The sequence below is a fragment of the Coregonus clupeaformis genome, chromosome 8 (genome assembly GCF_020615455.1).
Source record: "Coregonus clupeaformis isolate EN_2021a chromosome 8, ASM2061545v1, whole genome shotgun sequence".
NCBI lineage: Eukaryota > Metazoa > Chordata > Actinopteri > Salmoniformes > Salmonidae > Coregonus > Coregonus clupeaformis.
The window spans coordinates 57,968,944-57,996,625 of NC_059199.1; the positions used below are offsets into that span (position 1 = coordinate 57,968,944).

At 45.4% G+C, this 27,682-nt stretch overlaps 2 protein-coding genes across 2 annotated transcripts in view; both read right to left on the minus strand.

Moving 5' to 3' along the window:
• Positions 1-318: 318 nt before the first annotated feature.
• On the minus strand, positions 319-27,519 carry LOC121571796 (phosphatidylinositol 4-kinase beta). The gene is given in 13 exon segments (XM_045222108.1): positions 319-737; positions 890-1,010; positions 1,240-1,372; positions 1,659-1,810; positions 2,078-2,191; positions 2,305-2,428; positions 9,754-9,858; positions 9,977-10,086; positions 10,221-10,264; positions 10,267-10,361; positions 10,363-10,451; positions 10,714-10,941; positions 27,438-27,519. Coding segments are annotated over 12 exon segments (1,455 nt in total). The 5' UTR covers positions 10,900-10,941; positions 27,438-27,519; the 3' UTR covers positions 319-555.
• LOC121566211 (serine/threonine-protein kinase DCLK3-like) overlaps positions 26,087-27,682 on the minus strand; it is a 28,271-nt gene continuing 26,675 nt past the window's right edge. Inside the window, exons 8-9 of the mRNA XM_045222290.1 lie at positions 27,438-27,682; positions 26,087-26,173 (exon numbers count right to left, since the gene is read on the minus strand). Of these exons, the coding sequence (XP_045078225.1) occupies positions 26,087-26,173; positions 27,438-27,682 (332 nt within the window). The remainder of the gene's footprint in view (positions 26,174-27,437) is intronic.

Consider the following 27,682-nt stretch of genomic DNA (forward strand, 5'->3'; position numbering starts at 1 on the left):
CTTCTCAAAGTCAATTTTGCTCTAAGAACAAAAATAAGTACATATATTCTATATGTACTGCTTTGTGATGCTCTTGCACAATTGATCTACAGTTATTCATTTTTCATCCATTCTGAGAAAAGTCTTCTTGGCTCCTCTGAATATAGACCACTACCACATTGCCCCTCCCCTTTTCAATGAAGTACCTTCTCCGATATTGATACTTATCCTTTTCGTGTGTGATTTGAACTGTGCGTTATGCCTCGTTTTAGAACAGTCAATGCGGTAAATGTCCTATGGATAGGAGGACAAGAGGGAGAGGAGGTGTGGACTCCCCTCCACAAGGCCAAAACAAGGAGGGGGTAAACAGTGGTCCGTCTAAGACAAAGAACATACCGAGTTTGCAAACAGGTCCTGTAGCACTAGTCTATACACAAGTCCATTTTCCTAAATGTGCTGCTATGGCAAGCACACATGCGTGAGTCCATATGCACATGGTCACCACCATCTTTATATGTATGTTTGCTTGCTCTCCCATGTGGTTGTCCCATGTAGTAGGGTTTGGTGTCGAACTGTTCACATGATGCCGTTGGTGAAGTACTGGAAGCCGTCGTAAAGCTTGGTGGTGATGGAGCGCATGGAGCCATCCACCATCTGCTCCACCAGCACCTGTAGCTGCTCCTCCGTCAGGCTCATGTGGAAACGTTCCTTCAGGTAGCGGATGGTGCTGGAGCCATGGAAGCAGGGTAGGTGAGAGCCTGGTGGGGGAGGAGAGAGGGGAGACCCAGGGAGAGGGAGTCAGAGGAGTTGCAATCCCAAGACCACAGAGAAACCGGGCAGATAGATAATGTTTATGGAAAAACACCACAACACACTGGTCATGCTAATATACCGTTTTAGCTAACAGTACCTTGCTGCATGATCTCCACTATTTGGACCACCTTCTCCATGTGTTTGCGAGCAGCTATCAGGCCCTGGAGCATCAGCATCTTGTAGTAGTTGAACATGTCTCCATCCAGGCCTCCCATCACCTGAGAGAACCACAGACAACAGAGGTTAGTCTTTACACATGTTCAACCAGCAAACTCGCTAATAGCATCTTTGAACACTAACAAATGTATGCATTTATGCAGTGAACATTTTGTGAGGTTTCTAGCTAGATTGTTAGGCAGCTAGTTGTATGATGAATTCCACAGTGTTCTCCAGTTTACACTTATTTGACAATGCAAATTCGCATGCAGTATAATTCATTTGACTCACATCCACAAATTCGCTGGTGAGCTTAAAAGCGGAGGTCTCAAAGCCCAGGTTCCTGGGCGAGCTGGACAGGATGAAGCCAAAGTCAATGTGGATTATGTGGCCCTCCGAGTCCAGGAGGATGTTTCCATTGTGTCTGGAGAAAGACAGAAAGGAGATGAGGGATAGGGGAACTGAGTAAAGGGTATAGGAATAGAGGAGAGGGTGGGATGTGGTAGTTGATATCAGACCACAAAAACTGTGTTTACACAGGCAGCCCAATTCTGACCTTCTGCCCAATTATTGGCAAAAGATCAGAATTGTGCAGCCTGTGTAAATGTAGCCAAACAGGCTCAAAGACAAAGGAAGCTAAGAGGGGAAATGGAACATGTGAGTAATGTAACGAGTGAAACTGAAGAGGGTGAAAAGGGAGGGCTGCCCACCTGTCTTTAACCTGCAGCAGGTAGCAGATGAGACTGTAGCCGGCGCAGCTCTCCACAAAGTTGCACTGGGCGGTGAGGAAGGCCTCGGTGGTGTAGCTGCCGTGCTCCTGCAGGAAGTAGTCCAGCAGAGACAGCTGGCTCTGCTTCCTCACCTGGAGCACAGAAACAGCATTTTGTATGAAATAGCAACAGACACAGTATTCCATTAGAAAAAGCTACCGACACGGCATTCCATTAGAATTAGCAACTGACACGAAATTCCAGTGCGTGATCAACCATTACTTAGATTATCAAAATCTTTCATCCCAAGAGGTACTGGATTACATAGCTAAACAACTCGGCTTGAAGTTATTGTTCGGCAACTTTGTCATGCGAGATTTCAAGTGCACAATTGGGTCCATCTCATTTTCTCTGCTCACCTGGTGCAGAGAGACAGCGTTCAGCACGGGCTCGATCATCCCGCTGTCCGATGACATCACCAGGATCTTATAGGGCTTGATCCACAGGGGGACGTGCTCCTGCTCCCAGATGGACTGGAGAGGAAAGGGGAGTAGTGGAGCGAATTAGTGATTGAATGAATGCTAATAAGAATAAATAATTCAGAGCATTTCTGTGGAATGGGACTCTACTGTGGAGAGTCAAGTACCTGTAGCTGGCTGAGCACCTGGAAGGCCAGTAGCTCTTGCCTCAGGTCGTCCCCACACTTCACGATGACCGACAGCAGCCGCCAGTTTGGCAGGTGACCGTAAGGGGAGCCCTCCCTTATCCGCCTGAGGGATGGAGAGAGCGGAAAGAAATAGTGAGACACAGCAAATGACTTTACAATGCCACAATGTGTTGTCTTCGCTGCACTAAGTGGGACAGACATGTATCATAATAATAAATAATAATAATAATAATATGCCATTTAGCAGACGCTTTTATCCAAAGTGACTTACAGTCATGCGTGCATACATTTTTGTGTATGGGTGGTCCCGGGGATCGAACCCACTACCTTGGCGTTACAAGCGCCGTGCTCTACCAGCTGAGCTACAGAGGACCACCAGTATCCTCGGGTGGGGGATTGTGTATGCCCATCCATTTTGTCTCTTCTAGTAATTACACTGCTCAAAAAAATTAAGGGAACACTTAAACAACACAATGTAACTCCAAGTCAATCACACTTCTGTGAAATCAAACTGTCCACTTAGGAAGCAACACTGATTAACAATACATTTCACATGCTGTTGTGCAAATGGAATAGACAACAGGTGGAAATTATAGGCAATTAGCAAGACACCCCCAATAAAGGAGTGGTTCTGCAGGTGGTGACCACAGACCACTTCTCAGTTCCTATGCTTCCTGGCTAATGTTTTGGTCATTTTGAATGCTGGCGGTGCTTTCACTCTAGTGGTAGCATGAGACGGAGTCTACAACCCACACAAGTGGCTCAGGTAGTGCAGCTCATCCAGGATGGCACATCAATGCAAGCTGTGGCAAGAAGGTTTGCTGTGTCTGTCAGCGTAGTGTCCAGAGCATGGAAGCGCTACCAGGAGACAGGCCAGTACATCAGGAGACGTGGAGGAGGCCGTAGGAGGGCAACAACCCAGCAGCAGGACCGCTACCTCCGCCTTTGTGCAAGGAGGAGCACTGCCAGAGCCCTGCAAAATGACCTCCAGCAGGCCACAAATGTGCATGTGTCTGCTCAAACGGTCAGAAACAGACTCCATGAGTGTAACGATCCCGGCAGTCTGAGTCGGGTCCTGTCTGGTGACTAGTGTTTCTGTTCGTGATCTCCAGTTTCCCCGAGGGTTCGGGAACGCTCCGGGGAGCGCTCTTGATTTCCGCACCTGCATCCCATCAGCAATCTGCACACCTGGTCCTGATCATCACCCTTCTTAGGCCCTGGCCTAACATCCAGTTCCTGCCGGATCGTTAGCCATGAACAGTATGTTTGTCAGCGTATCAGCCTCTGAGCTACTAGTGTTAGTTTTGTTGTTTTGCACCTTGTTGGCTTGCCGGTACTTACCTCCGTTTGTTTCTATCTACAGTCTCTCACCCGGAACCTTCTCCCCAACCTCTGCCTGATGGTCGGCGGCTGCCGAGCCATTACCGGACCAACCACTGCACCCTCAACAACCCATCCACGCCAACCGCTCTGTTCCCTGGATTATTCAACCTCACTCGGGAAATCTATTAAATAAACACTCATCTTTGTCTCAACGTACCTTGTCCTGGTCTGCTTCTGGGTTCTGGCTTAGTAAACCGTGACAGAACGATCCGGCCAGTAATGAACCCAGCGGACCTGGACTCTGTTCGCCATGCCATTACCCAGCAGGAGAAGATGTTGGGCCATCATAGCACGGTACTACAGGAGATCGCGTTGTCAGTTCGGAACCTTTCTACCGGTCTGACGGAGGTCCAGAACCAACGTAAGTGTCCGGTGGAGGATCCACTACCGGTTTCACCCATCCGCCTGCCGCTTCTGAAGTTGTGTCCCTCCGTGAGCCCAAGGTTCCGACGCCGGATAAATATGAGGGGGAGCTGGGAAGATGCCGTTCCTTCCTTATGCAGTGTGGATTAGTGTTCGATCTACAGCCCTACTCTTATGCCACAGACAAGGCTAGGATAGCCTTTGTGATTGAGTTGCTGCGTGGGCGAGCGCTGGAGTGGGCTTCAGCCGTTTGGGAACGACAGGATCCCTGCATGGCTTCATACCAGGGTTCACGGCCGAGATGAGGAAGCTCTTCGACCATTCCGTCCGAGGGAGGGACGCAGCTAGGCGCCTGTTTTCTCTTCACCAAGGAACTCGCAGCGTGGCCGACTTCGTGATCGAGTTCAAGACGTTGGCTGTGGAGAGTGGGTGGAACGAGGAGTCTCTGCAAGCGGTCTTTTACCAGGGTCTGTCGGAGCAGCTCAAGGATGAGTTGATCTCCTATCCGAGCCTAGTGACCTGGACAGCTTGGTAGCCTTGTCTATTCGGGTGGATAATCGAGTCCGAGAGCGAAGGAGGGAGAAGCAATGGGGGTCCGTCCAATCGATCAGCTTCTCAGTTCCCAGTCGGGTCGGGTGGTGGACCAGAACACGTCGATCATTCTCCACCACAAAGGATTAGTGGAGAGGACCTCTCTCGATTCTGAACCCATGCAAGTGGGGCGGCACGGGTTAACCAAGGAGGAGCGTCAACATAGACGTAAGACCAACTGCTGCCTCTACTGTGGTCGCTCGGGACATTACATCTCCACTTGTTCCCGGCGGTCGTCAAACTGCCCGGCTCGCTAAAGTTGGGAGGACTTTTAGCGAGCCAGTTTCAACCTCTCAGTACCTCTGTCAGACCCCGTTTCCGGCTACCCTTGTGAACAGGAATCAAAGCTTAGCGATTAACGCTTTTATCGATTCAGGTGCCGATGGAAGCTTTCTTGATGCCGAGTTGGTGGAACAGCTGGGGCTTTCCAAGGAGCAATTGCCGGAAGCCATTGAAGCGACCACTCTGAACGGCAGTAGTCTGGCACGTATCACGATGAGGACTGAACCGGTTAAGATGCGGTTGTCGGGGAATCATTCTGAGATGATTTCATTCTTCATTCTGCCGTCTTCCCATGTTCCTCTGGTCCTTGGATACCCCTGGCTGAAGGAACACAATCCCACGTTCGATTGGGTGACGGGCAAGGTAACGAGTTGGAGCCTTGATTGTCATGCTAACTGTCTCAAGACTGCCTGCCCCCACTCGGTTCCCAGTCAGGTGATTGAGGCTAAACCCCCAGATTTGTCCCTGGTTCCCGAGACATATCACGCATTTGGGGGAAGTTTTCAGTAAGCAGAAGGCTCTGTCACTCCCTCCCCACCGACCATATGATTGTGCCATCAACCTGTTCCCGGGAGCTGTCTACCCCAAGGGAAGGTTATACAGTATCTCCCGACCTGAACGTGAGGCGCTGGAGACCTACATCAAGGAGTCCTTAGCGGCTGGTCTCGTCTGTCCCTCGTCATCACCCCCTGGGGGCAGGATTCTTCTTTGTGGGTAAGAAGGATGGCTCTCTTCGACCGTGTATTGATTATCGGGGGTTGAATGCCATCACGGTCAAGAACAAGTATCCCCTGCCCTTGATGAGTTCTGCCTTCGACTCCTTACAGGGTGCTACGGTATTCACCAAGCTAGACCTACGCAATGCGTATCACATGGTCCGGATCAGAGAGGGGGACGAGTGGTTGACGGGTTTCAATACACCGATGGGTCACTTGAGTATCAGGTGATGCCGTTTGGACTGACCAATGCTCCAGCGGTATTCCAGAGTATGGTGAACGACGCCCTGAGAGATATGATCGGTCTCTTTGTGTTTGTTTACCTGGATGACATTCTGATCTTCTCGAAGGAACCTTCCCACCACGTCCAGCATGTCCGGCAGGTTCTGCAGCGATTGTTGGAGAATCGCCTGTTCGTGAAGGCCGAGAAGTGCGAGTTTCACGCCCACACGACATCCTTTCTCGGGTACATCATCTCCAGGGGAGAGAATTAGGATGGACCAGGAGAAGGTTAGAGCGGTTCTGGAATGGGCCCAGCCCGGTACGAGATTGCAGCTCCAGAGATTTTTGGGGTTCGCGAATTTCTACCGCAGATTCATCCGGGATTACAGCCGTGTGGCCCTCCGTTAACTGCCTTGACTTCAGTATCAGGACCTTCAAGTGGAATCCTGGAGGCGGATCGAGCGTTTCTGGATTTGAAGAGGCGATTCACCAACGCACCGATTCTCTCTCAACCGGACACGGCCCGCCAGTTCGGCCGTTGAAGTGGACGCGTCTGATGTGGGAGTTGGCGCCATCCTGTCGCAGCGATGCTCCACGGACAGTAAACTCCATCCCTGCGCCTACTACTCGTCGCCTTTCGCCTGCGGGAGAGGAATTACGATGTGGGTAACCGGGAGCTTCTCGCGGTGAAACTTGCCTTGGAGGAGTGGCGCCACTGGTTGGAGGGGGCGGAGCAACCGTTTACTGTCTGGACTGACCACAAGAATCTTGCTTACGTGCAATCGGCTAAACGTCTCAACTCCCCGTCAGGCCAGGTGGTCGTTGTTTTTCGACGATTCAAGTTTCCCTGACGTTCCGACCTGGATCTAAGAACGGCAAGGCGGACGCCTTGTCCCGGATGTTCTCCAAGACGGAGGAGAGTGGGTCCAAGACCGAGACTATTCTCCCGGAACTGCGTCGTGGGAGCAGTTATGTGGAAGATTGAGGAGGAGGTGCTGGCGGCCCTTCGGACTCAGCCCGGTCCCGGTAACGGTCCACCCGGTCGGTTGTTTGTGCCTGAGTCGGTTCGTCCTGCTGTCCTCAAATGGTCCCACGCCAGCAAGATGGCTTGTCACCCTGGCGTGGCTCGGACAATGGCGTTTCTTCGCAGACGTTTTTGGTGGCCTGCCATGGCCGAGGATACTCGGGGGTTTTGTTGCTGCCTGTCCAGTGTGTGCGCAGAATAAGAGTACCAATCGGCCCAGCTCTGGACTACTTCACCCCTTCCTATTCCCGCGACCATGGTCGCATCTGGCTCTGGACTTCGTCACTGGGTTGCCCTTCGAGGGGAACACGGTCGTTCGACTATCGTGGACAGATTCAGCAAGTTCGCCACTTTGTGCCAATTGCCAAGCTTCCTCTGCCTCGAGACGTCCGAGATCCTGGTTAGGGGAGGTTTTCAGGGTCCACGGTTTGCCCAGTGATATCGTTTTCCGACCGTGGCCCTCAGTTTACCTCTGCTGTCTGGAAGTCCTTCTGTTTGGCCATTGGAGCTACAGTCAGTCTCACATCTGGTTTTCACCCCCAATCCAATGGTCAGGCGGAGAGGCCAACCAGAAGATGGAATCCACGCTACGCTGTCTGGTCTCTTCCAACCCCACCTCCTGGGTCTCTCAGTTGCCTTGGGTTGAGTATGCCCACAATACTCTCCCTACATCTGCCACTGGGATGTCTCCCTTCCAGTGCCTGTATGGCACCAACCTCCCCTGTTCCCCTTCTCAGGAGAAGGAGCTCTCAGTGCCTTCTGTTCAGGCCCATACAGTGCTACACCGGACCTGGCATCGGGCCAGAAAGGTACTCCTTAGAGGTTCGGACGTATCAGCTCCAGGCGAATCGTCGCCGGATCCCCGCCTCCCACCTATACCATCGGAGATAGTGGTTGGCTGGCCACACGGGATCTTCCGTTACGGACTGAGTCTAGGAAGTTGTTACCCAAGTTCATTGGTCCGCTTTGTGGTGGAGAAGGTGATCAATCCAGTGGCAGTTCGACTCAAACTACCGAGGACGCTCAGAGTCCATCCCACCTTTCATGTCTCCTGCCTCAAGCCTGTCTTCCTCAGTCCTCTGTTGCCTCCTCCGCCTCCTCCTCCCTCCTCGGATGATCGGAGGTGGTCCTGCCCACGTGCGCGATCATGTGATTCCAGACGGCGGGGCCGGGTTTCCAGTATCTCGTGGACTGGGAGGGGTATGGGCCCTGAAGAGAGGAGTTGGATTCCGCGCGACAGGTCCTAGATGCGGACCTCATCAGTGACTTCACCGCCTCCATCCTGGCGCTCCGGGAGTCCGCCCGGTGGCGTCTCGTCGGAGGGGGGGTACTGCAACGATCCCGGCAGTCTGAGTCGGGTCCTGTCTGGTGACTAGTGTTTCTGTTCGTGATCTCCAGTTTCCGAGGGTTCGGGAACGCTCCGGGAGCGCTTGATTTCGCGCACCTGCATCCCATCAGCAATCTGCACACCTGGTCCTGATCATCACCCTTCTTAGGCTCTCCTAACATCCAGTTCCTGCCGGATCGTTAGCCATGAACAGTATGTTTGTCAGCGTATCAGCCTCTGAGCTACTAGTGTTAGTTTTGTTGTTTTGCACCTTGTTGGCTTGCCGTGTACTTACCTCCGTTTGTTTCTATCTACAGTCTCTCACCCGAACCTTCTCCCAACCTCTGCCTGATGGTCGGCGGCTGCCGAGCCATTACCGGACCAACCACTGCACCCTCAACAACCCATCCACGCCAACCGCTCTGTTCCTGGATTATTCAACCTCACTCGGGAATCTATTAAATAAACACTCATCTTTGTCTCAACGTACCTTGTCCTGGTCTGCTTCTGGGTTCTGGCTTAGTAAACCGTGACAATGAGGGTGGTATGAGGGCCCGACGTCCATAGGTGGGGGTTGTGCTCACAGCCCAACACCGTGCAGGACGTTTGGCATTTGCCAGAGAACACCAAGATTGGCAAATTCCGCCACTGGCGCCCTGTGCTCTTCACAGATGAAAGCAGGTTCACACTGAGCACATGTGACAGACGTGACAGAGTCTGAGACGCCGTGGAGAACGTTCTGCTGCCTGCAACATCCTCCAGCATGACCGGTTTGGCGGTGGGTCAGTCATGGTGTGGGGTGGCATTTCTTTGGGGGGCCGCACAGCCCTCCATGTGCTCGAGAGGTAGCCTGACTGCCATTAGGTACCGAGATGAGATCCTCAGACCCCTTGTGAGACCATATGCTGGGTGCGGTTGGCCCTGGGTTCCTCCTAATGCAAGACAATGCTAGACCTCATGTGGCTGGAGTGTGCAGCAGTTCCTGCAAGAGGAAGGCATTGATGCTATGGACTGGCCCGCCCGCTCCCCAGACCTGAATCCAATTGAGCACATCTGGGACATCATGTCTCGCTCCATCCACTAACGCCACGTTGCACCACAGACTGTCCAGGACTTGGCGGATGCTTTAGTCCAGGTCTGGGAGGAGATCCTCAGGAGACCATCCGCCACCTCATCAGGAGCATGCCCAGGTGTTGTAGGGAGGTCATACAGGCACGTTGAGGCCACACACTACTGAGCCTCATTTTGACTTGTTTTAAGGACATTACATCAAAGTTGGATCAGCCTGTAGTGGTTTTCCACTTTAATTTTGAGTGTGACTCCAAATCCAGACCTCCATGGGTTGATTCATTTGATTTCCATTGATTATTTGTGTGTGATTTTGTTGTCAGTACATTCAACTATGTAAAGAAAAAAGTATTTAATACGATTATTTCATTCATTCAGATCTAGGATGTGTTATTTTAGTTTTCCCTTTATTTTTTTGAGCAGTGGTATATTTCTATATACCAATCACCCACCTGACTTTCTCCTGCCAGGGCTCCTTGAGCGCCACAGCGGACGGGTCCTCCGGATCTTTCCGAACGCTTGTGGGGGTGTGGGCCAGGTTCTCTGATAGACGTCGCCTAAGACAAAAGAAACATGCGGTTGTAAAACAGCTATCCAGACCAAAACTCTATAACAAGAAAGTCTTAAAGACAAACTACAAGCTAGCAGGGCAATTGTCAGGCAGTGACCCTGTACCTGATGTCGCCAGCGGCGATGAAGACAGGCTCCTTGCTCTCCGTGCTGGTGATGCTGTCCACAGAGAACTGGGAGATGTTGTCACTGCTACTGGTGTGGCCTTCTGGGAGCTGGAACCATAGAAGGACCCCAGAGTTAAAAGTACATTCAAATCTGATTCTCCTCCTCCTTCCCCAACAACCTAGTCATCAAAATGTGACTTAAAGTCAGACGGTGCCACCATGTGGTTGCCATGGGTACCTACCCCCACTTCCAACTTGCCGATGTCATCCACGGCCCAGGCCTCGCGTCGTTGTCGTAGTTGGGCACGGTGGAGAAACTGCCGCGCGCTGCTCGCGCTGTGATGCCAACGCACTCCGGGAGGAGGTTGTCCACAGAGCGGGCGCCGGATGCATGTCTCCGGGATGCGCAGGGGAATGCCGGACGTCTCGAACCTCTCGCACTCCAGCACCTCCACGTAGATGATGTACGGGGCCTGAGAGGAAGGGGAGAATGAAGAGGTCACTGAGTTCTAGACCTATTTTTGTAAGGTACATTTATGCAGGAAGTCCCATTGACAAAGAGCATTGGGGCCCACTCCATCTAAACTCCAGGCTCCTCAGGAAATAAATAACAAACGAACAAATGAGTTAACTAATTAATCGTGTCAAAACTACTAGGCATTCTGGTCACCTTGTTTTTGGAGCCTGTTGTGTGTGTACCTCCTTATACATGTGTATTACAACAAGTTGCCTCACCTTATCTTTGGAGTTGAGCACCACGGCCTGTGTGTGGGGAATGCGCACCACGTGGTGGTCGAAGGCTGCAGTGGGCAGCCAGACGCGGGCTGGCAGCTTGTGGTTGAGCTGTGACAGCTCTGAGATGAGCTGCCAGGTCTTCTGCTCCTTGGTGGGCAGCGTGGCCAGCCGCTTTCCGATGCCCATCAGAGACTTGATGAACTCCCTCTGCAGCGTCAGGCGCAACGGCTACAGAGAGAGGAGCCGAGGTTAGGAGGAGGAGAGCTGGTTAGAATCTAGATCAAGACAGATGTCTTTTTGTGTTCTGAAGACATTTACAACAAGCTACAGCAAATAACAAGTGGCACATCTTTTTTTTAGGGTCCTTCCTGGAATGACTGCACACACACAAAAAAAAAAAAAAAAGAGGCTGAGAAAGGAGGGAGGAAGATGGGTATGATGGGAATTGAAAGAAGGATGTTTTAGGAGCGGAATCTGAAGAGAAAACCAAGGGGAGGTATAAGACTAAGAATGCATGGGCACAGGGAGAAAGAAGCAAATAAATTAAATTCTGTCAACCCATTGCAGTACCTCATACCAGCACCAGAGATCAGTACCACAATGGTTAAAATGAGAGACTTGAGCGAAACCCAGATACCAAACAAGCTCTTGGGCCTTGGAGATGTTTAGTCAACTTATTTTGTCCAATATCTTCATATTTAAAGTATGAGCAATATTCAATACCATTATAGTAGGTCAAAGTACAAATCTAGGAAGTCCTTTGTTCTACAGTCCACCATTAAGGCTACTTTGAAATTAGATAACATCTCAATCATAAGGTTACTATATAAAAAAAGTACTTACATTTTGTTTTGTTATGGAAACAAGTTCCAATTAAGTAGGCTAACATATGGGACAGTTAACATTTTTGTTAAAATACTTAACACAAGAAAAAAAAGGTTAATTTGTTAGTTCTTAGTTAAAGGTAGACTCAGTGAAATGTATGTTGCCACGAGCAGCACAGGAGATATTGAGATGAGCGAGATAAAATACTTTGCTCACACAGTCGCACTGTTACAGCATGGTAGCCAAGGGACCAAAACAGCGGAGAAGTTGAGCCTCGCACTTCAATGCTCTTAGTTGTTGTGGAAATTGACCCACTATGCTGTTTACTTTCTGCATCTACGTCATCCCACTGAGTCTACCTTTAATACCAGGTAGGCCAATTTTTGCCACATGAACTACTGCCAGTGGCGTATTTGTTGCTTAGGACTACCATGTAAAATGTGTAAACGTGTGTAATTATGACTGACTTTGACTGACTCTCCTTCAGTAAAGGTTACTCCAGGTGTCTTTACATTTAGCTGAGTCTCCCCATTCCAAAAACTCCCAGAAGCATTTTTCAAAAACATGAAGCAAGTTATCCGATTACAGAGAGAAAAACAACCCAAGGGGTTGAGACCATTGCACTACATGCCAATGTCCATACTTTTATACCACAAAGAAATCATGCCCAATGCATACATGTGCTAGTTGGTGTGGACATTGAAACAGAGCCTAGAGGTGGCGTTGACACACAGATTAGGGCTAGGGCTGTTGCGGTGACCTCATTACCGCCAGTCACGAGTCGTGACCGCAGTTAAATTCCCGTTGGTAAAGGTAATCCCAATCCAAAACTGTGCAAATGAACGGTGCTGATGGATAGCCTACCAAACTTGCTAATGGCCTGGAACTCAGTGCTCTATTGTCCTTCTAATCACATCATTATTTAATTTGAATAATCTGAATGATGAGGACAAATAATTATGGGAGTTACAGTTCCTGTTCCGAAATGGACACGGGAAAGCCCCGGACCCAATATGCATACATTTTTAAAACCTCTCCCGAAAGGACAACCGGTCTGATCCGAGTGAGGGAAGCAGCAGAAAAGCCAATTGTTTTGCTACTTTATTCAACCGGACCCATGGGAGGGGAGAGAGCGAGAGCGAGGCTGTTAGGGAGTGGAGGCCGTTCGGTGTGTGTGTGAATGTATGAGTAAGCACCATGAGCCTGAGAGAGAGAGACCGCAACCACTGTTAACTTCTTGGTAGTTATTTATCATCCAATCCGATTATTCAGTACCTGTCTTGACTGTATCAAACTGAGAGAAGCTAGCTAACTCGGCTAATTGAGCCTAGCCATAACATTACTGCGCTTTTCACCGTCCTACCGTTAGCCTACACATAACTCCACTCAGACTATAGCGTAAATAGCAGCATACCCGTTGGCTTTTGGTTGTTGTAGCCTCTCATTTCACTTTTAATTCCATCTTCCGTTGATTAGATCTCCCCTCTCCAAATCATCAATATATAGAGTTGCATCATGCAGCCCTTTATGTTTTGATTCCCTGGTTTATAAGCCTATCACAACTAAATCAATAATGGATTTTATTGTGATGGCTATATTAAAAATGTACTTTGACTTTTTAAAATCTAGATGTTCCAAAAGCGAGCTAAACATGTTTATGTTAATTAACGGTCAATTACCGTGAGACCGGCAGTCATTTGCATGACAATTACCGCCTGCCAAAATGTCATGACCGCCACAGCCCTAGTTAGGCCTATTCAAAACCACAGATTTTCCAGGACGAGGAACCTGTATTTCATAGCATTTCCTTGGTATTTTTTGTGTTGACAGGCAAACCAAGCAGCTTCCTTAGCATTCTACTTTTGTAGTCAAATGTCAAAATGCCTTTCCTGTGAAGAAGTGTATTTTCTGGATCATGACCAAACGTCATGACTTCCTGACATTACTTCCAGAGTGGACAGGACGTTCTGTTGAGGAAGGGTCCCCGAGTGTTACTGGGATTGGATTTTCATTCAAAACAACTGATTCTGGACCCATGCTTAACGAGGCAAAATAATTGGTGTTCCAAACAAATAAAGTGGCTGGGTAACACTTCCCAAAATGTAATTCATAGATTTGAAAAGGTAGAGTGGATATCTGCTCTATCATATAGAGTCGAGTCCTGTTAGGGCTGGCACAATTACCGTATATATTTTTTTTATTTTACCTTTATTTAACTAGGCAAGTCATTTAAGAACATATTCTTATGTACAATGACGGCCTACACCAGCCAAACCCAGACGACGCTGGGCCAATTCTGCGCCGCCCTATGGGACTCCCAATCACGGCAAGTTGTGATACAGCCTGGAATCGAACCAGGGGGTCTGTAGTGACGCCTCAAGCACTGAGATGCAGTGCCTTAGACCACTGCGCCACTCGGTTATGGATGAAGCCGGCACGAAAATAAAATAACCTGTCTTTTTTTTTTGTGGAACAACTGTTCATGGACTCAACAACATGATGAAACTTTGCTCCTTGCTGAAACAAGCAAGGTGTTGTAGCAAACAAGTCCTTTGCTCTATTGCACTCCATTGTAAAGTGCAAGGGTGACAATATACACTACATTACCAAAAGTATGTAGACACCTGCTTGTCAAATATCTCATTACAAAATCGTGGGCATGTTGGAAGATGTTGGAACATTGCTGCGGGTACTTGCTTCTACTCAACCACAAGAGCATTCGTGAGGTCGGGCACTGATGTTGGGCGATTAGGCCTGGCTCGCAGTCAGCGTTCCAATTCATCCCAAAGGTGTTCGATGGGGTTGAGGACAGGGCTCTGTGCAGGCCAGTCAAGTTCTTCCACACCGATCTCAACAAACCATTTCTGTACAGACCTCGCTTTGTGCACAGGGGCATTGTCATGCTGAAACAGGAAAGGGCCTTCCCCAAACTGTTGCCACAAAGTTGGAAGCACAGAATCGTCTAGAATGTCATTGTATGCTGTAGCGTTAAGATTTCCCTTCACTGGAACTAAAGGGCTTAGCCCGAACCATGAAAAACAGCCCCAGACCATTATTCATCCTCCACCAAACTTTACAGTTGGCACTATGCATTTGGGCAGGTAGCGTTCTCCTGGCATCCGCCAAACCTAGATTAGTCCGTCGAACTGCCAAATGGTGAAGCATGATTCATCACTCCAGAGAACGCGTTTCCACTGCTCCAGAGTCCAATGGCGGTGAGCTTTACACCACTCCAGCCGACACTTGGCATTGCGTATGGTGATCTTAGGCTTGTGTGCAGCTGCTCGCCATGGGAACCCACTTCACGTTGCTTCCAGAGGCAGTTTGGAACCCGAAGACAGACGATTTTTATGCGCCATGCACTTCAGCACTCGCCGGTCTCGCTCGGTGAGCTTGTGTGGCCTACCACTTTGCGGCTGAGCCGTTGTTGCTCCCTAGACGTTTCCACTTCACAATAACAGTACTTACAGTTTACCGGGGAAGCTCTAGCAGGGCAGGAATTTGACAAACTGACTTGTTGGAAAGGTGGCATCCTATGACGGTGCCACGTAGAAAGTCACTGAGTTCTTCAGTAAGGTAATTCTACTGCCATGGTTTGTCTATGGAGATCACATGGCTGTGCTCGATTTTATACACCTGTCAGCAACAGGTGTGGCTGAAATAGCCAAATCCACTAATTTGAAGGGGTTTCCACATACTTTTGTATATATATATAGTGTATTTGACCGCAACTGAAACCAAATAACTGAAAATGTAATTCTCATGCTGATTAGATTTTCAAATATGTAATGCATTTCAGGAGTCTAGCCTAAAATGAGCAATTAGCTGTAGGATACTTTCCGGAATGTACCTGTATAGACAGTAACTGCTCACCCAATAGACATGTAACCAAAGTACACGTTGCTGATGACAACTGCCTTGGGGATAGAGTCGACAGGGAGACAGAGCCGGAGGCTTGGGTTACCTACAGAACACAACAAGGTGTGGCAGAAATGCATTTTCTCTGTGTGCATGTACGTCAGCAGTAGAGCAGACGTCCTTTGCACTTGTTGTCCAGGTGATTGTTGAACACAGGGCGACGTGTTAGAATACCATTTTGTAAGGGCGGAGCTAAAATCGGGTGACAACGCATAGCTCCTCTGTACTAGCCTATCTGATAAGGAAGTCAGTCTAAAGACCTACAACTGATTTTACAGCAGTCAAATCAATGTTGAGGCATTTGCCTGCCACCGAACGTCTTTATGTTCAAGTGAATAATGCTTGACCGAACGGATAAGTAAAAAATAATAATAAATCACGCAAAAAATCACAAAAATCAAACAATTATGCTACCCCAATCAGAATTTGATCAAAGTGTCCTCTGTTATTGTAGGCCTACAGGCACGAGTGGTCTTTCAATCATGCAGTCGCAAGATGTGTTTTTGAGATCAAAGCGAGAATAGCTCCACGTGAACATGTTGATATTGATTGCTAGTTAGTGAGCTATTTACCCAGTTATAGCCAATTTTTGGTCAGCAATGAAAATCTTGGAAAAGTCATGGTGTGTCCATCACCTGCATGTGTTCAAGTGGGCAGTTGCCAGAGGAGAGAGAGGGTGAGAGACATTGCGCAGCAGGTAAAATAATGATATCGCCTATAGACTAACTAGATAGCCATTTCAAAACATAGTGAGTGGCTGGTTCTCGCTAGTTAACTATTAGCATGTATTAATGTCATTGTCATGTCAGATGTCCTATATCCAGATAAACTTTCCACCGGCACTCACGTATAACCGCAAATGGCCGACATGCAATTGATACAGGTGTGTTGATGAAACCAATATTGCATACTCCGGTTGTAAAACAGTCTCTCAAACGCTCAGAATTTGCTAGGATTCTCCTCTATTCAATACTGGCCATGTAATTCTGACATATATATACACACATATATATATACACACACACACACACACTACTGTTCAAAAGTTTGGGGTCACTTAGAAATGTCCTTGTTTTCAAAAGAAAAGCAATTTTTCGTCCATTAAAATAACATCAAATTGATCAGAAATACAGTGTAATACGCGCTTTCTATTCTGGTTAGAGCGCTGTTCTGTGAAGGGAGTAGTACACAGCGTTGTACAAGATCTTCAGTTTCTTGGCATTTCTCGCATGGAATAGCCTTCATTTCTCAGAACAAGAATAGACTGACGAAGTTTCAGAAGAAAGTTGTTTGTTTCTGGCCATTTTGAGCCTGTAATCGAACCCACAATTGCTGATGCTCCAGATACTCAACTAGTCTCAAGAAGGCCAGTTTTATTGCTCCTTTAAAATCAGCACAACAGTTTTCAGCTGTGCTAACATAATTGCAAAAGGGTTTTCTAATGATCAATTAGCCTTTTAAATGATAAACTTGGATTAGCAAACACAACGTGCCATTGGAACACAGGACAGATGGTTGCTGATAATTGGCCTCTGTACGCCTATGTAGATATTCCATTAAAAATCTGCCATTTCCAGCTACAACATTAACAATGTCTACACTGTATTTCTGATCAATTTGATGTTATTTTAAAAATGGACAAAGAAAATGCTTTTCTTTCAAAAACAAGGACATTTCTAAGTGACCCCAAACTTTTGAACGGTAGTGTATATAGAAACAGAAATAATTAGTGTAAAGCGACAGCTGCATCTGTAGTTAAACCCCTCATGTATGTTTCCATTGAATCCCACTCTGGGGGGAAAATGGTGCTATCTGAATCCACCACAGTGCCCCAGCCCGGCGGCTATGTTGCCAAGACGATGCGAGGTGGGCAGGAAGAGGAAAGTAGTGAGGCGGAGAGGGCATACCTGGGCACTGACAGCTGAGCCCAGACTGTAAACAAAAAAGGGCTGTAATGCAACACCCACCCAATCTGCACTGCGGGGTGGTCCCACTCACATTACAGCGCGGCTCAAAATTGTGGACATATTTCACAGCATTCTTCTTCCTCTTCACTGTGATTGGTGCCTCTTGGTTTTTCCTCACTGTTGCAATCCAGCCAGAGGCCAAGTAAAAAGATCAAATCAAAATGAGTCAGGTCAGTCCTTAGGCCAATAACCAGGACTAACAAGATGGCGTGTGAAGCCTTATCAATAAGGACTATCAGTACAGTATTTATTATCAAAGCAAAATGGACTGCTTGGCATCCAACTAGTGATCACTGTGTACTAATACCACAGAGTTTCTAAACCCAGAGGCGCAACACGCGAGACTTCCCATAATGCTTGCGAAGCAGATATCGTATCTGAAGATTATGCCTTTGTTAAATGTTTTGGAGGAACAAAGAATGTTGTTTTATGATCTTAGTTCAAATGTAGCGTTGGGAGGGTGATGCCCCAGGGGAGACTGGTGATTGGCCAGAAGAGGGGAGTCACTCCTCTTTTCGCATTGTTTATAAATAGGGGGTAAACGATGAGACGGCAGAACGGCCATAGCAATCTTGAGGAGCCGTTCTCCGGACAACGCGTGTCTGTAATTTATGCTGTAACCTCGCGTGGTATGAATAAAAGCCTCTAACACGATGCAGCATAGATCGGACTCTTTTGTTGACAGTGATAATTGCCACCATTCATCATATACGACATAATGGCGCCCAACGTGGGGCTTGGGTTTGCGTCTCTTCCTTGTTTCAGTCAATCGCTGGGCTAACTCTCTCTGAGGCATGGAAAGGGTGAGTGTTCTTGCCGCTTCGAGTTTGTTAGATTGGATATGACTTGTGTACACTGAAGCGATGCTCCATTATAACCTGGCCTCAGGTGGCGGTGTTGCTGGTCGACTAGAGTCTGCTAAAATTTATTCCATTGGAAGCGGCAGTTAATTGGAAGCATTTAGAGCATTAAACGGTAGGATTTAAGTATTGAAAGTGTATGGTCCATTGGTAACGGGTGACAATGGTTGGTAAATTCAGATATGCGCATTCTTTAGGGCACTGGACCGCTTGAAGACTCCCGAGGGGGCCATTTTAGATAATGGGCTGGCAAATCCGTGTGTGAGATAGAATGTATATTCGGTGGGTTTCTTTTTTTTAAAGAGAGCTCAGATTCATGAGGTTTATCTGATTGTGATTATGATTTGACTCTCGTCCGACGGGATGTTTGATTGGATCTGATTTCTCGGTGTAATGGTCATTAGTCTCGGCAACAAAAACGGTAGGAGAAATAGGTTAAAAAATAAATAGGCCAGTGCAGGGTATGTTTCTGTGTAGTAGGCTGCAGTTGGCTAGAGGCTGAAGCTAAGGCTGGATTGTTTTGGGCCACGTGGTATATCGTTGCTCAGGCTAATCTTTGTAAGGCTAAAGTGTGAATCATGCTATAGTGTACCTTAGGCTAAGCTAAATGCTAATGCTACAGGCTAATTGTGTTGTGTGCTACATGTTAACGTATCCTTAGAGATTCCGTTACGACGGGTGAAAGTCTCTTAAACTTGTTTATGTGTTTGTAAGTCAGGTTATATGTTTTGTGAGCGCTGTTAAATGTTGTTTGACTATAAGGGGGAAATGGGGAATTACAGCTGGACTGGTATTCTGTTTGGAGAGAGAGTAGAGAATCTTCCTTTCACGGTGAAAGTGTAGTGAGGAATGATATTTGCGCATGCGTTTAATTTTGCGACACTACAGTACCAAACGTGGGAGTTGGAGTTTATGGCACGAGATTAGGGAACGTTTTGTTTTACGGCACCATGAGGGGATGCTGAGACTCAAGTGAGGTTAAAATGATATTTGCGCATGTGTGATTTTACGGGCTAAAAACTACAACATGTGGTTATGTGCTAAGCCTACAAAGCACGGCATTATGGGTAAGGGTCATAGGTCCCATGTGGGGGTTTTTTGGGGAAAAATCTCTTAGGTGTTAAACGGCTGTTGTTCGAACGGGGAAACTATTTGGCGATATGTAGTAAAGTTATAAATCAAATATATGTTGACGGAGTATAATTAATTAAATTAAAAGACGATTAAAATTAAATGAAATGTTTTGGAGCGATCTATGTAATAAATGATATTTGCGCATGCGTGGGATTCTGCAAAACAACACATGGGTTAAACTGCAGGGGGAGACAGAGGAACACAGACGACGGAACAAATAGGCACAAGGAGAGTTTAACACGAAGTTTACACGGTGGGTTAAGATGAAACTTGTTTTGGGACCTATTGAATTTATAAATTAAATATATGGTGGCGGATTATAATAGAGTGAATTAAATAATTAAATGACGGATTAAAATCAAAATGTTTTTGGGCGATCTATAATTAGTCCTGAGTTAAAGTTTTAGAGTGAATGTAGAACGAACGAATATTGAATGGTTGGAAACACTCAGTGATGGCATTAACTATTAAAAGCTGTTTCTGTGTCTTTGTCCCTTGTCATGAGAGACAGGAGAGAGGGGGAGCGAGGAGATACAGGAAGTGATCACGTGACGCGGTGGAGGGATCAAATCATCAAACAGGTTACTGTTACAAGATATGTGAGTTTATGACGATTTTGCATAGGCTTGGCAAATACTATTTCATTAAAAATTGCATTTTGGATGCTCTGTGTATCATTTATTGAAGGGTTAGAGGCTTTGTTTTTGGGATTGCTTTGAAGTTGACTAATTTACTTGCATTTGATGGGTTGTGGTAATATAGTCAACACTAATGGATAAATTGGGGACATAGGAGATAGGAATAAAAATGGGTTTTAATTATTCATGATTTTTAATTGACTTATTTGGATTTATTTGGAGTTGTTTAGGTTATATTAAGAATTACAGGGGGGAAGCCTACATAGGCTATATAATTTAAAATAAGATAGTTCACAATAAAGGAATATAAAGGGTTGTTACAATGGGGAAAAAGATATCAGGACTATGAAAGTCATTACACGGGTTGATATAGTGCATAGTGGTAATCCTTTAACTAAAGTGTTGCTAGGGTATCCGGCAAGTGAAACAAAAGTTGCCCTTCATTCTCAAACAGAAATTGATAAAATATGTCAGCGATAAGATAGGTTTAAAAAGTAGAGCTTAGGGAGGTTTATTCTCAGCTTACAATGATTATCCAGGAGTGATTATTGCATCAGAAATATAGATTAATAATAGATAGGGTACCAGCAGAAACAACGATGAAGATGAATTCAAAACTCCAGAAGTAAGAAGAACCGACATGTCTGGAAACGAAGAGAAGGAGGTTCAGAAAGATGAAGATGGAAGAAAATGAGATGTCTGGAACGTGAAGGAGAAGAGGATGATGGAGATGAGAGTGATTGATGAGAGGTCATGGGTGGAGGTGACTCTGTGATCAGAGGGAAGTGGCAAGAGAGGAAAGAAGAAATGGATACTAGAGATTTGATCTCTGATGGAAGTTGAAGATGAAGAAAGCGATGAAGATTTGGAGATTAAAGGTGCTTTATTTTCAAGAGGAGTTTGTCCTACAAGTACTGGCACAGAAGAAAAGTAAGAAGATGATGGAAGATGATATTTCGAGGACAGAACTTAGAACTAAGGTTGAAGAATACTGATATGTCAACGACGAGAAGGAACAGGACCAAGAAAACCTGCTGAGAAAATAATCCCAAGAGTTGGAGAAGGAGAAAATAAGTTTGGGTTATGAAGAATCAGAGGGAACCAAATCAACAATCACTGTTACAGCTTCAACTGAACAATATCAAATGCAATTGTACCAGCCAAGGGGGGTACTAGGTGTCATATCCACAGTCAAGGTCTGGACAGACACAGAATTAGAGAAGAAGAAACAGAGGAAGATCCAGGAGTAAGGGAAGATCACCTGTTAGTGTCTAGAAGATACGAGGGGGGTATCAGCTGAGAGCATCGATTAGAGAAGAAGGGAAAATAGCAACAATTGAAGTAAAAACAACCGACCATTAGAAGTGATAGTGAATAGGGGAAAAACTTATCTGGGTTCAGCCTAAAGAGGTTATCCATATCCACTCTGTAAAATAAACTAATTAGGTTAGGATAGGGATTTGAGGTAGTAAAACAGTTTACTCTTCGGGAATCAATTGAGCTCTGCTATAGAAGTCAAATAGGAATTACAATAGACATACTAATATTAGGACAATATATCTAAGGTCGCTGAAAATAAAGAAAATTTTTATATTTATATATAAAGGATATTGTGGGAAGAGATGCATGGTGTAAATTGAAGTGTTCAATCAGAGGCACACTAGACGACTGACTGTCTGGTAGAATATTTTAAGAAGTAGGGTTTTTGGGAATCATTTGCTTAAAAGATAATATCATAGGAAGGATGATAATGTATTAGATTGCCTGTTAGACAATCTGTCTGGGAAAAAACTTAATAGGGGTGACTGTTATTTTGGGTTACATTCTTACATTAAGAGATTTGAGGTTAGGCTAAAAGGTGTTTAGTCGTTTTGCCAAGTCTGTGTAAAGGAGTCAGGAGCAGGTGGGGAATTCCCAATCACGTATTCTAAAAATTGGTGGGGAAGGAATTTTGTCAATAAATCAGTGGAAAAAGGTTTGTTTAAAGGGTAGGAGAAGATTAGATTAAAATAAGTTAGGAGAACTAGGGGTGAAGGAACTCTGAGACAGTGAGCTAAGTTCAAAGTTAGTAGTAAGAGAGAGAGAGAACAGTAATGAATGACACTTTAGAATAGGAAGATCAAGGTAATTGTGGGTACTTTTTTGTTATAATCAAAAGGTTTAAAGTTTAGAGGTAGAACTGAAAGGGGGAAAAAGTGACACTAATGGTGATGGATGGAAGTACAAGTAAAGAGTTCAGAGCTTTGGGATGAGGTAGTAACAATAATGACATCACCACGTGAGTCTATTAAAACAACAGTGAGAAGTAATTTAACTCTTTCAACATTGATAGTTATTAAAGCCATAAATATAGCGCATTTGATTATAAGGGTCCAGCATCAATTATAGGGGAAAATACTGTTATTAGAGTTAGGATAATAATAATAATAATATGCCATTTAGGATGATGACGTTTCTTTCACAGAGAGAGAGAGATAATTAGGGAGAATAAGTATTGTTAGCAGGATCAGAAGTAGAAGCTGTTGCACTTAGTCAAATAAGGGATTATTTTGTGTAAGGTTACAGATAAAGATCAGGGAGAATATGTGTACTGATCTAGTGAAAGCATAGAAATTTGTTCGGTTAAGAATTATGGGTTAAAGGGCTATGTAATTTATAAGGTGATGCTTATAATGGAAGATTTGAAGTCTGTAAAACTTTCTACAGTCACAGAGGGAGTTAAGGATAAGTTTATTACAGTAGTCACTCCAACAGGGAATAATCGAATAGGATGTTGGTAGTTTCCCACTAGAGGGAATTAAGGGTTTTAATTCATCAACTAAATCAACAACGTTAATGGTAACTTTGGGGAAGGGATTAATGATACGATGGTAATAGCAAATGTAGGAAGGATGACAACAACTTTTCTGAAATTAAAGGAGGCAGCAAGAGAGACTCAGGGGTTTAGGTTACGACGAATAGGGTTAAAAAAGCAGAGCAGATAGTAGTAGAGAGCAATATAGATTAATCTGAAATGGAGAAGAGAGATTCATCATGGAAGCTGCAGGATGAGGTCTTTTGATTTTGATGACAGAGGGGGGGGGCATCTGATCAGTGCTGCTCGTTCCTCTGTTGTGGAAATTAGAGATAGATTAACTCATTCTGTAAGAATCAGTGAGGAATCTTGAGGGTTGATGTCTGTTGGGGATGCCAGCCCAAGACGTGTTGGACGGTTGCGCAGCCTCTAGCGGGTCTGGGTCAGGGTTATGCTTTGTCATGACTGTGGTATCGGCAACAGTCATTGACAGATAAAATAATGTAGTTGTCAGAACAGTAGGGTTTAAGTGTTCTTGGGTAAAGGGAGTACCCTATGGGAATTGTTCAATGGGAAAGGAAAATCAGGTAACAACGGAACCCTGAAGTATTCAGGTGAAACAGTGAGGATAAAAGTTGTTGTTGTTCTAATAAAACATATGAGGTAAGGGGTATGTTTATGGGAATATCAGAGGGTGATGAGTATAGTATAACTTTGGATAAGTATGACTTTAAGGGTAGTAATGACAAATAATAGGTTATTTTTTATATACCAGGTAGTAAGAAGAGCAGGACTTTGATGGTTAAAAGATTAGCTTTTGACTGACAATGTAACTATGGGAATTTGAGAGATATTTGGTGGGTTTGTGATGATAGAGTATATTCTTACCCTATGGGGGATAGGATGTTGTTACAGGTCAATGTTTAAGCTTCCATATGAGGTTTTTACCATTAAAAGAGGAGTGGTACGAACACAGAAATCTGAATCTAGGGTTAAAAGGATGACATGGCTACATGTCATAGTCTTCAAGCCTACCATTGGAGAATAAGTCTAAGGGAGAAGGGGGACTTCTTCCATGGTATGGTGTAACATTTGGGAAGATCATTGGATAAATATTAATTATACTTTGAGTCCAGATAGGTCAGATAATATCACTGGGGTTATAGATACATTATAAGAGATGTGTTTGGGAGATCTGAGAAGATTTGGTTACAAGATCAATTAGGCCAGTAGGGGCAGTGATGGGTCAGATTTTAGTTTCAGCTTTGATAACACTGTGATGTTTGTAATTTGTTACTGATCTTTGAGAAAGTTATGATATTGAGATAGGTTGGAGAGTGATTCCTGGAGACAACACTCAGATGCCGGTGTTGACTGTTCCTGATCTGGATAAAGATGGATGGACTACTGATGGATAAATATCATTTTTTTTATGGGTTGATTATTTTCACATTTTTTTTTTTTTTTTTTTTTCAATAGTAGGGTGATGTTGGTATGATTTATGAATCAAGGGGGGATAGGTTAATGTGATTCATACATCATTTATAGGTCATTTTTATATTCTTAAATTGATGTTGAGGTTTAATTTGAAAATGTTGTTTTGCAAAAGATACTGTTTGGTCGTTTATTTTCTTGTCATTCCAGAGGCATTTGGGAGAACATGTGGAGATTGGAAATACTCAAACAAAGACAATATGAAGGGACAATATGACTGGAGGAGATGAAACAAGGAGGGTGTGGCTGATTTCATCATCAACAATCCATTCATCCAAGTCAAGACTACGGGGAGATGAAGTGTAGTGGACTACATTCCAGTGTCGGCAATGAAATATGGACATGTGTAATACATAATTGTGTAATAGTCTCAGGGATTAATTTTTGTAGAATGATGTTTGATGTAATTGGATACATGGGAGGATCTTAGATGTTTTTGTTTATTTCGTGAATGTTTAGGGACAGAGAGGCTAGGAAGGGAGAGTTTCATTGTCCGGTCCTATGGGTTGACCAGCCGTACAATGAATGTTTAGGGATAGGATTTTGTTTGCAGGGGCTTACATGTGTATTTAATTACATCATAGTTTCAAATGCATTTACATGGTTAATGAGGTTATCTGGAGTACCGACGGTGGTTGCCTGGGGCAGAGGGACCGTGGGAGAATTTTACTGTCTTGATTGATATGGATGGATGGCTGCCAGACAGTTTTTCGCTCTTACACTCCATAGAGATTTCTTCATATGTCATAGTAATGTATTCATACTTCATAAACAGTTGGTCATATGTCATAGTAATGTATTCACACTTCATAAACAGGTATTTCATAGAAAGGTATTTACACTCTAGAGGAGAATGTGTTTGGTTTAATGTTAAAGATACTCAATAAGATAAATGGTTAATAGTCATAATCTTATTCTGTTTGTTTTCGAGACGTTTATTTCGTCTCGAAAGGGGGGAATATCGTATCTGAAGATTATGCCTTTGTTAAATGTTTTGGAGGAACAAAGAATGTTGTTTTATGATCTTAGTTCAAATGTAGCGTTGGGAGGGTGATGCCCCAGGGGAGACTGGTGATTGGCCAGAAGAGGGGAGTCACTCCTCTTTTCGCATTGTTTATAAATAGGGGGTAAACGATGAGACGGCAGAACGGCCATAGCAATCTTGAGGAGCCGTTCTCCGGACAACGCGTGTCTGTAATTTATGCTGTAACCTCGTGGTATGAATAAAAGCCTCTAACACGATGCAGCATAGATCGGACTCTTTTGTTGACAGCGATAATTGCCACCATTCATCATATACGACACAGACTCAGCAGACCAGACCAGGGTTTGGTAAGTTAATGGGAGAAGTGAAAAATGTATTCTTAGTTGTTAAGTTTCTCGAAATCTAAATGCAACACATAGATTCAGTTAGGCTTAATAGCGAAACTGTCATTACTACAACTCATGAAAGTGACAGGTTTTTATTTGACAAAAACTTTGATATAAAGTTGTTTTTGTTGAAAATAAAAACCTGTCACTTTCATGAGGTTGTAGTAAGACAGTTTCCGCTACTTAAGCCTAGCTTGAATCTATGTGCTCTTTGATTTGACGGCCTGCACGACCGTTAAACCCGACGATGTGTTTCTGCACATGAGCTTAGCTAGCTAACGTTGCCAAAACATCACCTACAAGCGTGATCGGGGATTTCTATTGGAGAAGCAGTTTCTGCCCATCTTTGCTAATACATCCTAAAGAGCAAAGTCAATAAAGCGAAGTGCCCTTGAACTCCTTTGGGCTGTTGGTTGCATTCTGTGGATTGTTAATGTGCTCCACCTGCCCTACAGGATTCTTCACAGCACAGACACAGATTAAACAGGGATCACTGGCCACAACAACATCAGCAGGGAGGTTTGATGCAGGCATACGTGGGGAAGGGAAGGGAGGAAAACAGAGTGAGGGAGAGCGAAAGAGAAGGAGAGGAGATTAGCTGAGAGAGGGATGGGTAGAGGATTTTTAAAAAAGGATGACAAAAACAGGCACAAAAAACAGAATAGAGAGAGACTAGAGGTGAGAGGAAACATTGGTAGTAGGGAGAAAATGCATAACACAGCAAGATGCCTGGGAGAGTCCAAGAAAGCGTTGAACCAGGGGAGAGGGACCATCTTTCTGCTATAGTTCAGGACCTTGTCCCATCTAAAACTACCCAATTTGATTTCTCATAAAATAACTGATCCCCTGATGAGAGAGAGAGAGGACTGACAGAAGGTTGCAAGCCAGACAATCAGTGAGACCGAGAGAAAGGCCAGACAAGAGGAAGCAGAAAACTTCCACAAGAACCATATCGCTCGTCAACACTGACACAAATCCTGCCCCAACACAAACATGCTCACAATAGCATCTGCTAAACAATCCAATGTCTGCAATGATAGAAAGTGACCAATTTTTTCACCAAGCTCTCCATTCGAGAGGGACCCACCCTCAACCTCACACCAGCTGCAGAGCAATCTAGCTGAGAAGTCCAGCCAAAAAGGAGAGGGAGGACACTGCACGCCCAAAACAATAGGGAGGGAACTCTGGAGATGTGGGACAGATGCTACCTAACCCCACCCCCTTCTTTATTAGTTAGACTGAGGGTAGTCTGGCTAGACCATAGAAAGAGCTGTTATAACGCTCCTCAATGTCCAAAACTCGTACTCCTGGGCTCCCAAAGAATATTCAATTTTGACAGAACAGTTTTTGCACAAGTAATATTATTGTGAGACATGGAAGACGAGGCCTGCAAGTCGCAAAGCAAACGCTGCACCTGCGAATAATAAAAGTATTGCTGACTCAGCACACTCCAGCATGGCTGATCCAAGTTTCCCTTGCTGAATCCCACAGTGTTATGTAGGACAACCATTTACTACTGACACACAGATGGAGAAAAACTTGGTATTCAGGTTACTCAGGGTTTCCTGTGCTTTATCATCCATAGGGACTATAAAAGAGAACATGTATGCAACAGGCCTACTATTAAAGATTAAAAACGTACAAAACATTCTATACTCTACAACTCTGATCCCACTCTCCCTTCCTCTTTTTGTATGACAAAATATGTTAAAAAGGTACTCACCTCATCGTAGCCGCTTTCCACCTTGGGGTTGCTGGCTGTTCTCCTGAGGCTACTCCCCAGGCTTGTGCAATGCGTGGCGTCCGACTTGATCGTGATGTGTCCGCTTGGAAGGCGAGAGGTAGGCATCGGCAGGGATGATTTGGCTGTCGGGGCCGGGCGGCTCCACGGTGTGCCGCTGGTGGTGTCGAATGTGGGCAACGCCCCCAGCCCAGGGCTGGCGTCCCGCAGCACCGGGGGACCCACAC